Source organism: Chelonia mydas, chromosome 9 (genome assembly GCF_015237465.2).
Source record: "Chelonia mydas isolate rCheMyd1 chromosome 9, rCheMyd1.pri.v2, whole genome shotgun sequence".
Lineage (NCBI taxonomy): Eukaryota > Metazoa > Chordata > Testudines > Cheloniidae > Chelonia > Chelonia mydas.
This window is the reverse complement of record NC_057855.1, coordinates 57418877-57432993: the sequence shown is the minus strand read 5'-3', so window position 1 is coordinate 57432993 and position 14117 is coordinate 57418877. Positions and strand designations below refer to the sequence as shown.

Sequence of the window (14117 nt, the reverse complement as noted above, 5' to 3'; positions counted from 1 at the left end):
TCATCCCTTTGTCCTCCCACTGGCCAGAACTAACTGACTGCCAAGCTAGGGTGGGCCTCTTTGTCACCAGGTCACCAGTTGTTAGGGTTCTCCATAGCCAGGCCATTGTCCGGGGGTCCCAGCTGCTAGGCGAGGTAACATCTGGTCCTCTACAACAACAAACCTTCTCCCACCACCTTGTTAAAACATGCAGCACACAGGGAAGCTGAGGCGCACACATGATATTCATGTAAAACACTACAAAAATCCCCAACTTCATCACAGGTGGCATTTCAGCAATACTAAGGAATCCCTATATATTCACAGGGCTCAGCTATCCCTTTGTGAGGCTAAGCCATGCTGTGGAGGGGAGGAGGTGGTCTAACAGCCCAGCGGAGATGGTCAGCAGGCATTATAGCTTAGCAAGGCATAACACTGTCTGATCACTGAGGGCAGTGTGCTGGGATGTGCCTATTGCTACACTTGACCAACAGGTCTGGCCAGCACTACCCATGGAGAAAGGATCCTATCTGCACCCACATCCCACCCAGGCATGGCCCCTCCACTCCCTCTCCCCTTTAGACAGAACCAAAGGGCAGGAAAGCTTCCTACACCTTCCCCACTGTAGGACACCTCTAAAGGTGGGGCATCATTTGGCTGACCGCCTCCGACTTTCAGGAGACTCCTTCAGTACGAGACACCATTATTAGCACAGTAATACCCACTCATCTCTGCTCTTATTCAAAGAGTTCAAAGACCTTCCCAGAGTCGTATTAATGGTACCGGATTTATTGGCATCGTTACAGGACCATAAACCATAGCTTGATTACTGTACCCTGAGGGCAAGCAGCCTCCCCAGTTTGCATCTAAAAACCTTGCCAGTTTCACAATGAGAATTTGCACTAGTGCTTTGGGATCCTTCTGTATAGTCCTGACTTTCAAACCAATAAGCATGATTTTTTAAAAAATGGAGTTACTATAGCCTTGAAAACTTGTCATGAAAACTTATGAGCCCACACATTTAACATGATGACTTGTATAAGGGGGGGAAAAGCTGTTCCACTGGCCTTGGGGTAGAATTTTGCAGAGATGTCACAGTATCTGCCTTGTCTAGGGGTTTTCTTTCAAGGTCATTAAACAATGGCATGATTTTTCTACAATAGGTGGAACAAGCAGAACCCAAGAAGTTTCTATTGTGAGACTCTGTGCCCCAAAGCAATAGCCTGGTGCCCCCATATTCAGCACTGTCATGTAATTAGGATATGTTTTGTACAAAGTATGTCTTGTGGGGTATCATTCTAAAAGTTTTGATCCGCTAAACGTTAATTTCTCATTGACTTGTATGTGTTATCATTGTATGTGAAGTTTTGCTATGTGTGTGTGATGGGTTCAGACCTTGGGACGGTCACTTGATGTGCTGAAATTACTTCTAGGCCCATTTTCTGTGCCAGCTTGGGACTCCAGAACCCTGCCTTGTTGAGCCAGAAATGCTAGCCTGCTGCAACACAGACCCAGGTCTGGTCCACGCCTCCAAAGCTGCAGACTTTAACCAAAAACAGCTCAGCAGGTTACCTCTCCAGCACCCAAACACCCAGTTCCCAATGGGATCCAAACCCCAAATAAATCAGTTTTACTCTGTATAAAGCTCATAGAGGGTAAACTCATAAATTGTCCGCCCTCTATAAGACTGATAGAGAGATATGCACAGCTGTTTGCTCCCCCAGGTATTAATCACTTACTCTGGGTTCATTAACAAACAAAAGTGATTTTATTAAATATAAAAAGTAGGATTTAAGTGGTTTCAAGTAATAACAGACAGAACAAAATAAGTCACCAAGCAAAATAAAGCAAACACACAGAAGTCTAAGCCTCATACATTAAGAAACTGATTACAGGTAATATTTCACCATCATAGATGTTCCAATAAGCTTCTTTCACAGACTAGACTCCTTCCTAGTCTGGGCCCAATCCTTTCCCCGGTACAGTCCTTGTTAGTTCCAGCAGACATCTCAGGTGGTAAGTAGGGGTTTTCTTATGACTGACAGCCTCTTTGTCCTGCTCCACCCCCTTTCATAGCTTTGGCACAAGGGGAGGATCTTTTGTATGCGCTTGGCCCCCACCCCTCCTTCTAAATGGAAAAGTACAAGATTTAAGATGGATTTCAGTACCAAGTGACATGGTGAGACCTCATTCTTCATTACCCACAGGCTGGCCCACATGTACACAGGAAGGCTTGCAGGTAAATAAACCCATTCACAGTTCACTGATTCTGAAGCATCCTTAATGGCTTCCACTTGATATGTTTACATCAGTAATACAAGTTTATATCTTATGTTTCTTAATTCAGACATAGAAATAATACATGCAAACAAATAGAATGAACACACACAGTAGATTACAAGCTTTCTAATGATACCTTACAATGGGTATTTATCATAAAGCATATTCCAGTTATGTCATATTCACATTCATAAGCATATTTTCATAAAGCATATGGAGTACAACGTCACAGTGTGTGTTACTGAAAGATGTTGTGAAGTTGGAAACACCCACAACAAGCCTTTCAGGTACAACAATGAAGAAGCTAGACCAGGGGTAGGAAAACTATGGCCCACGGGCCGGATCGGGCCCCTCAGGGCTTTGGATCTGCCCCGTGGGATTGCCACCCCCATGGCACCACGGCCAATGGGAGCTTCGGGGGAGGTACCCACAGGCAAAGGCAGCGTGCGGAGCCCTCTTCCCCCCGGGGCCGCAGGGATGTGGTGCCAGCCAATTCCCAGAGCGGTGCGGGTCTAGGACCAGGGCAGGCAGGGAGCCTGCCTTACCCTGGTGCGCACCGCTGCCAGCTCGGAGCCACTCCAGGTAAGCGGCGCCAGGCCAGAGCCCGCACCCCAAACCCCTCCTGCACCCCATACCCCAACTCCCTGCCCTGAGCCCCCTGCCACACCCTGCCTGCCCCCCAACCCCCTAGTGCACCCCACACCCCAACCCCCTGCCCTGAGCCCCCTGCCTGCACCCCAACCCCCTGGTGCACCCCACACCCCTCCTGCACCCCAACCTCTTGCCCTGAGCCTCTTGCTGCACCCTGCACCCCCTTCCCTGAGCCCCCACACACTCCGCACCCCTACTGCACCTCAACCTCCTGCCCTGAGCCCCCTCCCACACTCTGCATCCCTCCCTGCACCACTGCCCTGAGCCACCTCCTGCACTCTGCACTCCCTCCTGCACTCCAACCCCCTTCCCTGAACCCCCTCGTAAACCTCACACCCCTCCTCTGCCCCAACCCTTTTCCCTAAGCCCCTTCCTGCACCCGCACTCCCTCCCGCACCCCAACCCCCTGCCCCAGCCCTACATTCATGGCCCTGCATGCAATTTCCCCACCCAGATGTGGCCCTCAGGCCAAAAAGTTTGCCCACCCCTGAGCTAGACAGTGCTAATAGCCCATCAGCAAAGACAATGGACCATGGAAAAGGTTTGTGCTCACCTGTGTACCCTTCAGCCAGCCTATGAATAATGGCTGCTATGACTCAGCAAGGCATGCAAGGGCATGTGACCAGACCACATGACACTGAACTCCATTTTGGTACCTGTATTTTTCCACAGTCTGGGCTGGGAACTTAGCTTGGATAAAGGGTTCCTGCCATAGACAGTGACTATATAAGGTGGGGAAGTGACATCATGATTTGTCTTCACTCCCCTGCAACTCAGCACCTGGAAGAACCTCTAAAAGACAAAGGACTTGGAATGGGCGAGGGGAACCCAGGCTGCACTGCAAAGGCAGCCTATGCCTCAAGAATTCGCAAGCCTGCTTGCATCATCAGTCAGGGTGAGATATTGCTAATTCAAATCCTATCTGTCTAGTATATTAGGCTTAGTTTGTGGTTTTATTTCCTATGTAATCTGCTTTGATCTGTTTGCTATCACTTATAATCACTTAAAATCTATCTTTCTGTAGTTAATAAACTTGTTTTATCTTAACCAGTGTGTTTTTGAGTGAAGTGTTTGGGAAAATCTCAGCTTGTTCCCCACATCAAGGGGGAAGTGGATTAATTTAATGAGCTTGCACCATACAGATCCCTGTGCAGTGCAAGGCAGTATAATTCTGGGTTTATACTCCAGTAGGGTGCAAGGCTGGAGAGCTGGTGCTTCCACAGTTGATCCTTAAGTGGCTTTGGTAAAGCACCCAGGTAACTCAGCTGGATGTTCGGCACCACCTGCTGTTGCGTTGGGTGACAACAGGGCCTGGAGAGGCTGGCTGGTAGCAGCAGCAGAGCAGTGTGAGAGAGGCCAACCCAGATGAATTGATAGGGCGCACAGTGGTTCCAACGGCTCCCAGACTGCACCTGGGGGTAACAACAAGTCACATCTATGTGTAGCTAAGTAGCTGGGTATGACCAAAATTAGGGCATTGGGTTAAATAAAAAGTGAAGAGTATGTGCACAGAGTACATGATCTGCAACATTTAGCAATTTGGCCTCTTAAACAAATAGATACTGCTGACTTGTGACTGAATCTAAACATGGTAACAGTCAAATACCTGAAGCAAGATTTTAAAGTGTTCTGTTCAATAACAAGGGGAATAACTAAAGGAGACTCTCATCAGGGAGTGCTGGCTGATTTTAGTTTGTTTTTTCACAACTTAGAAATATAACCAATTTTTTTTTCCTACCACTGAAATGCCGCCACCTCTGGAGTGGTGGGTGATAACTATACTCCACAAACACCACAACAGAACAAGGGTTAGGAAGAAGACATAATGAAAAACATGGACTGAGTTCACACACTGATGTGATTGTACGTGCTGGAATTTGGATAAGCTAGCCCTCGACAGGAGTGCATGCACACCCTGGGACCTTTAACGACCACAACTGGAAACGGCTTCAATTGACATCTCATGTGAAATACAGCACACCACCACGATGCTGGGACGTGGTTCAGGGGAACAGCGCCCTCAGTTTTCTTTGGAGTCTCCTGTGCAGGAACATACTCAGTGCAAGCCATTTAGTTGGTGACATCCAGTGAAACCACAAAACCTGGAACCATATGGCAACGATTGCAAGCTTTCAACAATGAGGACACAGTTATGCCATGAACTGGAAGGATGCAATCTCTTTAATACCAGCTGAGTTACTTACATTTGATAAACATACACCACTGCTCAAAACAAACAGCTGGTCGCCCACAGTGCTTGTGCGCACCCTCTTGGGGGCCACATGAAATTAGGGCCCAGAGCCAAGGGAGGACAAAATTCTACACCTAGCAGTACAGTTACACTTTTCTGAAGGGAGATGACGGAAAAGACTTAGGCAGCTTAGTCACAATCTACTGTCCCAATGGAGTGGAAAAGAAAGGAAAAGCTGGAGAAGCCATCTAGGACTCTAGGAGAAACATCTTCTCCCGTTTTCTGGTGCAATACTGATCCCAGCAGAGCAGGTATCTCACAGCAAGAGTTTACTCTGAGCCAAACCCATGGCTGGCAGTGTGCAGGTCAAAGGCCAATGCTTCCTTTGCCCCTGAAGGAGCAGCTGTGCATGAAGAACTGGAGGTGGTGCTACCAGGCTGGGCGCCCTGCCTTCGGCGCTAAATGCTTTAAAGCAGAAACACACCACATGCAACCCCTTTCCCTTCTGCAGTTAGTGGGGGAAATACAAAAACCTGTTCACTTGGACTCAGCTCAGCTGGGCTGCAGGTAACCAGTGACTGTTGTTTGTGGACAGTTAAGTTAGGCAGGGAATGAGAAAGCAGAGCATCCCAGCTGCACAGCAAGCAAGTTTACACATTCATGGGAGTTTTGAACATTGCTCTCCAGCAGGCACCATGCTGGAAGATTATTCCCTAAATAACCCTTTAGTACCCACGGTCCAGCCTGCCCCTTCTACCTGTCCCTTTCCTTTGTCTTTAAGAGGCAAACATAACAGAGAAAGAAAATAACTGAAAATAAAAAGTAGTGATCTCACAGTGGCAGCCCACCTAATCTGGGCACATGCTACCACCTCCCCCAGCAAGGGCATGAGCCTTCCATTCAGAATCTATGAGAACTCTGAGGTTCCTACAGAAAGAAGCTGGTAGGGGATACTCACTCGCTCCTCTCCCATCATCGTCTGCCGGAAGACGAGAAAATTCCAGTTGAAAACATGAGCTCGAGCAGTAGCACCTGGCCACTGATTGGAGGAGAATGAGCACTTGGTCCTGGCTGGGTTAGCCTGCCCACGCTGCTCCAAAAAGGAGCTTGGGTTGTGTGGGAGGGAGCATTACTGTTCTGATCCAAACAGGCACTGATGCCCATTGCTAGCTTTTGGGAAAAGGATTGTCTCCGTGTTCCTGCCATGAGGGGGTCCTAGGAATTCAGCGTTACGATTTTCCAGGGCAAACCCAGCCTCCAAAAGCTTTCTCCAGGTATCGAGCCATAGCCAGTGTCAGATGGTCATTGTGCGGGCCTGCCACGACTTGAATTCCCAACGGAAGTCCCTCACTGCTCAAGCCCAGTGGGCACTGGGTGACAGGCAAGCCCAGGACATTGAAAACAGCTGAAAGAAAGAGAAGGGCAGATCAGAATAGACACAAAGTGCTCCATCCTTGGTCCTTCTCATCCACGTCACTTGCTGTGGCTTCTGGAGAGTTCACAGGGTAAGCAGTGAGTTTGATCCAGTACAGACTGCAAGGACAGTTTGAAAATATTTAAATCAAGATGGATGTTTTTTCTAGAAGATCTGATTTAGTTCAAACGGGAATTAATTTAGGGAAGTTCTCTATACTGTGTTACACAGGAGGTCAGAGTAGATGATCACAATGGTCCCTTCTGGCCTTAGAATCTAGGAATCTGCCCATTTTAATGAGAAATCTGCATATTGGAGCCTCCAACTAGCAGTGGATCTACAAGTGCCACTAAATTGTTGTATCTCATGTGATGCAGTAGTTTGACCTTGTGAGACAAACAGTCACACAACATCACCACAGTGCATCAAAAGATCATGACCTTGAGAGGCCCTTTTTCATGATGATGTTCTATACAGTGTCAAGTTATTCCAAAACCACACTGCATCATAGTGCAGCACTGAGACAAAGGGACTCAAGACTTGAGAAAGCCATGCAAAGCATATCAATGGGGCAAATCCTGGAAATCTCAGGATGGGTGGCAACCCCTGGATGTTCGCTAGAAAGGGGCACATGTGATACAGCTTTAACACCCATCCTGTAAAGAGGATGAAGGTGACCAGTTAGGTTCCCTGATATGAGGGTTCCCATGCTACTGCAGTCACACTTCAGTCAAATGGCCATCACCAATAGGAGGCCCAGAAATACCACATGGATTTAAAGTGTTGTTGTAGACACTGTCCATCACTTATAGGGTGGTGAGAAGCACCTGTCACAGGCTACAACTCCATTAGCAAGGTAACTGCCCCAAATTAAAATGTCTTGTAGGGTCATCCACACTGCTCTCTCCACCCATGTCAACCTGGATATAGTGTTGTGTTCAGATAGCACTTACATGGCTCCTTTAACACAGAAGCAAGAACTCAAGAGTTCATCCCAAACATAAGTGGGTTTCTGCTCCCACTCCTCTAAAAGTTTACTCTTCAATTAATGGGCAGATGCCCCTGCAGAGCATCTGCATAAGTCTCCTGATGTGCAACCAGAAAAATCACATCTCAGAATGAACTCTACAGTAGCATCTACACTACTGTAGCCCCTAGAGGTTCTGAGCAGGCCCTAAGCAGCACACAAAGGAGTAAAACAAAATCAGACCTGCTCCAGAAAGCTCCCCATCTAGGATTATGGGCCAAGAGACCACCAACACAACCACTGCTTGGTAGCAACTGCTTTGCAGCACAAGTGAGAGGCACAGTGCATCCCGCTAGAGGCTATGATTGCCACCTCTCGCATTCTCCAGGGTGAGACAGCATATGGCTAGACTGCTCTCTCGAACCTGTGAATACATTTCCCCAATTTTTAAAAGGAAAGATTCTCATGAGACCTACCGCTCATTTTGATATGCTTTCACTACTGGGAACAGGTCTTTTGAGATAGTGCTATGCTATCCGATTACTTCTGGCACAGCTGAGATTGCCAGCTTGTCTCCCACCACTCAAGGGCTGCTCACCTGTATACGCGAAGTTGAAAGGCATCCCCAAGGGAGAGTAGTGCTTAGGTGCCACTATGGGGTGGGAAGGGTACAAAAGCATCCCATCAGTCCCCAGCAAGTTCATCATCTCAGTCCGCAGGCTGTGTCCCATGCTCACCAGCTTGGCATTCCCACCAGGGTTGAGTTTCATCAGCTTCTCTGTCAGTGCCAGGGCTATAGAGCAACAGCAAACACACATGTGGTATTCCAGAGAGGCAAACAAGAGACAGCACATCACACAGTGTAGTCTCCTTTACAAAGCACCTTGGGAAAATATCCCCTTCTTAGCGAGATTAGACACGGGAGCATGGGAATTGCTCCAGGAGCAGGTGGGAGGAGACTGTTTCCCTCCTGGCTTGCATGTGGCTAGAGCAAGTGCTGCCCATACATGCAGGATGATTGAATGTGACATTCTTCTCCACAGGTTTCAGAGTAGCAGCCGTGTTAGTCTGTATTCTCAAAAAGAAAAGGAGGACTTGTGGCACCTTAGAGACTAACCAATTTATTTGAGCATAAGCTTTCGTGAGCTACAGCTCACTTCATCGGATGCATTCATTCACCGATGAAGTGAGCTGTAGCTCACGAAAGTTTATGCTCAAATAAATTGGTTAGTCTCTAAGGTGCCACAAGTACTCCATTCCTCTCCACGTTGACCAAAGAAGCTGGGAAGATTAATATTAACTCCTTAATGTCTAAGAACCACATTTGTTACATGTAATAGCAAAGAATTCAAGGTTGAAGGGGTTCAAACAGCTCTATGTGAGGCACCTGAAGAGTTTGTTTGTTTGTTTTAAAGAGAAACATTCCAAGTCTGAGTCAGAAAGAAAATACTCCTGTCTTCTCACAGCGTCATCAGGAGCATGTCATCCCCTGCCCATTGAGATGTGTTCCCAGAAGCATGGACTGACTCAGATGAGAAACTAGAACAACCAGATCTTTTTGTTCTATAATTTCTAGAAGGTTATTGGTATATTCTTCCCCTGTGCTTCCCATAAAATCTGCCAGTATGAGACCACACCCTACAATACATTGTCCAATGTTTTATCTGATATAGTTTTAAATGACTCAAGCAACGAAGTTTCCACCATTTCCCTCAGGAGATTATTCCATAGCCAGATAAACCTCATGACCTCAGCATTCAGAAGTTTTTCCTAATATTCCACTTACATTTTCCTTTGCAAAGAATCACCCTAAATAATTCCCCTTCATCCTTGGCATTTGCATACTTCAAATATCTGCACACACTTACTGTATATTATTAGAAATAATTTTACCTGCCTTGAGCCCAGAGAAAAACCAAACCAAAACTGGAACGAAGAGGGAACATTCCAGTAAAAAGCTCAAGAGCCAGAAAACAGAACTCCCACCCAACTCCATACCATAGCTCCCAATATTTTCTATTCAGTCATATGCCACAAACATATATATCTTTTACCTCCTTCAAGTGCTACATCACTTATAGCACTGTATATGCTATAATATGTATACAATCACTCATGCCCTGTTAAATGCAGCAATCTTTTGGGTGGAATGTGGCAACTGTGTATAACAGCACATAGCTATTGTTTAGGATAGGATGTGAAGAATACCTTTTCCAACTGGAAGAGCTGGGTAGGAATTTAAGGAGTCAGAATGTATTTACCCAAGTTGGAATCTGACCAAACACTGGCCAAACTATCATAATCTTACAAAGAGAGCTTCTTTCATAGCCACAGGCTGTAAATTAGGATTATAAACAACTGCAAATTCATTTTAACTTGGGTTTATTTATTTTTTTAAACAGAAAGCCCCATTAAATGAGATGGCTTGACTTTACCAATGGCTGGGATGGTGTGCAAAGACATCCCCAGGAACCATTTCATCAGCTCCCACAGCGGCCATACAGGCTTCCCATGATCCCCAAGCAGGTCTGTGAACAGCTGTGCTTCCTGCAATTAACACACACATCACATCAATGCTGGCAGTGGGTTGTAGTTAATATGCAGTGAGTGACAGGATAAGAGAAAGCTCTGAACCCCTCATTACCAGCAGCATTATCACAGTCACCAGATTATCTGCATTCTCTGCTGAGCAGGGTGGGGAGACCACATACTGCACCAAAAGTGACCAATCCCCATCCATAGCTGAACAGAAAATTATTGTTAAATACAAGACTCACATGGGGCGTTGGCAGGTTTCCCACGCACTGCTAAACCAACTGACGGGCCCACCACATCCGGGAGAAAGGAGGAACCGAGGAGGTATATTTTCAGTTGGCAGGGAGATTTTGTACTGGTTGTGGGGAAATCCTCATCAGCAAGGAGGGTGCTCAACCACTGGCACTGTCTGCTTCTGATGGTGTACCCCGGATGAGGCAATCAGAGGGGCAGAAGTAAATATTTTTTAGGGATGTTCACCATTTTTACATGAATGTTAATGCTTTTCTCTCTGGATCTGGAGAAGAGGAAGATTGATGGAATGGGACATGGCAGGGCTGCTTGGGATTGCATCTTTCAGGGAGATGAGCCTTTTTGCTATTTGCATATGTAGCCCATGAAGTATGCTATGGGATGCGGACATGAAATACTGTTGTACAGTGCTTGGAGGTCAGGACAAACACTAAGAAGAGTCAGAAGTAATAAATAAAATGAGTGAGAGAGAAGAGGGACACCAGCAATTTAAGCAAACCACAGAGCAGGTAGGTATTGTAATACAAAAGCTGTATAACACAGACCTGCCAATGAAAATTAACACTAACTTGCAGCACTGTTGACCACTATATGCTGGCTAGTATATACATCATCCACACCATATATACACATGAGTATGCACTAAGCACAAATAGCGTTAAGAACAAATATCATAGCAGTTATATAACCTAAGTTGGCTTATACCTATACTATAATCCTGTTCACTTACGGTAAGTATCCCATAACACCTTGCATTACCTGACGTAAACCTTAGCTTAGGTAGATAGGAAAGCTGTCAGGATCAGTATCTATGAGGATTTTACCATAGTAACAGATAGGAGTTATTCTCATGGACAAGTACCGGAATGTGCCAAAGGAAGAGGACAAGACATATGATTGTTCTACCCAGGTGCAAACCAAGAAGGTACTTTCACGAACCAGAACCTGGAATGCTAGTATCCAAAACAAAGATAACGAAAGGAACAGAACAAGGAACTGCGACAAACTGATGGGTTGAATTTTAGTGACATCTAAAGGAATATGTAACTTGTAAAATCATCCTATAGATACTAACCAGCTGAAACATGTAACTCTGGAAGCAGACTTTCTGCGTAAGGTGACTGTAACAATGCTGCACGGGTCTGCTCCTGGAGACCAGCATCACATAGAACCCTCTTCCTGTACTGTATTATTATTGGCTCACAGCAATAAACCTGACTGACATTGGTTATTTGGTCTCAAGTATATTTCATAACAAACCAAAGTGTGTCAAGCAATTGACTATAGAATTTATCAACAGCATCTTTAGTTTCAGTCCTGCCCATCTCCACTTCCCAGCAGTGTTAATGCTCCTCAGTCCTGACCTGCATCACCCTGCTGCTGCTGACAGCGAAAAGAGTGAAAAGAAAGCAAAACTAGCGAATTAGAAAACCATCTGCTTAGCTGAGTCTGTAAGGACTTGCACAGAAAAGGCCAAAGCAAGAATGCTAAAAGGGGTCCCTCATCTGCTAGATCACTGGATTTACAGTCACCTCACAAGTGGCTCACACAAGAGGATAATGCTTAAAGTTACAGGAAGATAGAGGTAGAAGTGGGGAGCGAGACAGTGGAAGAAGAGAGGAGACATGCAGCTGGGTCCCAAACCTATCAAGCATGTACATGTCCCCTTCTCTGTCTACTGACAAATGACAGATTCCTCTCCGCTGCAGTATGCTTGTGTCCTGGTCAGAATCAGACGCACCTGCCCATCACTGTCCCGGGAAGACATCATAGCAGACCAGATCTGGAAAGCGTACTTCATCTTGTGGATTGTTACGTGCTGAACTTGGACCCCAAACCGAGTCTCCAGGTGCTCCACCACCTTATGGAAATACAAGGGGAAGAGTCTATCCATCATGTTATGTGATACTTCACTACTCTTAGAAGCAATGAGAGATTGGTGGGTCTGGGTAAAGCTAAGGTAGCTAAGGCCAGTGGGCCAAACACAGCCCACAGAGTTGTCACACAGAATGTGGACCCGCGCCCCATTTTTATTATGTAGCTGGGTACTACAAGTCCAAGGCATGCAAGTCTCCATATTCAAGGCCAACAGGTAGAGTCTGCTCCATTTTATGAAGATCAGATGTTCCCTAGAAAATTTCCATTGCAACTGTCAGCTGAACAAAGTCACGGTACCCCAAAGCTAGCATCAAGGGGACCAGAACAGAACAGGACTTTTTTAATATAGCATCTTTCATCATCAGGTACAGTGGTAGAACACTCTACTGGGCAAAGACTGTGAGAGCAAAAGGGGAAAGGCACTCTACACACAGCTGTGGCCCAGATCCACCCTTGGATTTTATAAACATTACATTTTTATAACTAGTATTATGGCTCTTTCCCTTCTAAAAAATCCCAAAGAATCTCCACAGTATAAACAAGGAGACTTTTATGCAGGTAAAATATAATTATCCAAACTGGAATTTGGCAAGAACATTGAACAACCTATTCTTGTGTAAAGAATTCATGGCTCACTCTGCATGTATGACTTGTCCAAAAGCTAGACATTAGAACTGTTAGATCTTTAAGATTCCACATAAACTGGTACTAGATATAAGTAAAAAGACCTCAGTTTAACGTCTCATCTGAAGGACAGGACCTAAGCAGCAGCGTCCTAGCTCTGTGCTGCTGGCTCAGCATGAGGTCAGATCCCATCTCTTAATGATGTATGCAATAAGTGCCAAGTTTCCTGTATACAACTCTGACAATGCACTACAATTTCAATTTGTAATATGCCCTGGCTATTTCAGTCCTGCTCTCCTCTGTGCAGATATTGACAGTGATGCAAATTATTTGGTAGTTTTATAATTTAATTAACTCCTGGGGGAAATCTGTGCCAAAAAATTAAAATTTTTGCACACAATATTTTAAAATTCCTCAAAATTCTGCATATTTTATTTGTCAAAATAACACAATATAATCATACCAGTATCAATTATTTTGGTAATTTATTTCAAAATACCTGTCAGCAAGTATGTCTGTAACAATACAGACCAAAAAAAAAAAAAAATCTCAATTTTTTTGACAATTAGATTCCTTACTAGACATATTAATGCAGAACTTTGAGTAATTCATTTAAATTACAATACAGAACTGTCAGGGATAATGGAAGAGCTGAGGAAGAGGGAAGGAGCCTGGAGTGAACCTGGAGGGTTGTTGGGTGTGGTTGGGAGAAGTATGGAATGGATTTTTTTCAGGGGGTAGGGGCAGGATTGTTCGGAAGTTGGGGAGCCTCCCCCATGCAGACCCTGGCGGATCCCAAGCCTCTCCCATTCTGTCAGGCACATCTGCCCCTGTCCCCGCACCCCACATCCCGATGGGTCTCTGCAGTCCCCCACTCCCATTCAGCTCCTGGCTCAACACTGTCACCCAACTAGCTCCTGAGCCCACACCCCAGTCTGTCCGCCTGTCTACCCATTCTGAACTCTAGTCTGTGACCCACCCTAGCAGCCCCATATGCCCCACTCTGTCCTAACAGGCCAGGTGCTGTGACGGACTTGTACTCCTGGAGGAATTTTGTGCCACTGCGCGCATACAGAATTTTTTTTCTTCACAGAAAGTGCTGTAGTTCCTCCTTTTGCCCACCAGAGGCCACTGAGGCACCAGAACAACTCTCTGCATTCATACTGTTGGCTGTTCTGGTGCCACAGTTGCCTCTGGCGGGCGAAAGACCGAATTGCAGTATTTCTGGAGCAGAATGTATTTTCTGCAGAAAAAAATAAAATTCTGCTGGACACATGAATTCTGCACATGTGCAATGGTGCAGAATTCCCCCAGGAGTACATAATGTGAACAAACTTCCACTGGAG

General features: G+C 45.8%; 1 protein-coding gene across 5 annotated transcripts in view; it reads right to left on the bottom strand.

Annotated features, from left to right (window-relative positions):
- Nucleotides 1-3332: 3332 nt before the first annotated feature.
- Nucleotides 3333-14117, bottom strand: part of FAAH2 (fatty acid amide hydrolase 2) — a 29652-nt gene continuing 18867 nt past the window's right edge. For 2 of the 5 annotated variants that reach the window (XR_006283833.1, XR_006283835.1), the window contains 5 exons: nucleotides 12011-12130; nucleotides 9918-10029; nucleotides 8081-8275; nucleotides 4843-6506; nucleotides 4651-4802 (listed from right to left, as the gene is read on the bottom strand). Coding sequence is in view for 1 of the 5 variants with exons in the window: in XM_037909007.2 (XP_037764935.1) it covers nucleotides 6331-6506; nucleotides 8081-8275; nucleotides 9918-10029; nucleotides 12011-12130 (603 nt within the window). In the remaining 4 variants the exon portion in view is untranslated. Of the gene's footprint in view, nucleotides 4323-4650; nucleotides 6507-7725; nucleotides 7907-8080; nucleotides 8276-9917; nucleotides 10030-12010; nucleotides 12131-14117 lie in introns of those variants that run through there. The other 3 variants (XR_005226783.2, XR_006283834.1, XM_037909007.2) reach the window with 3 other exon arrangements.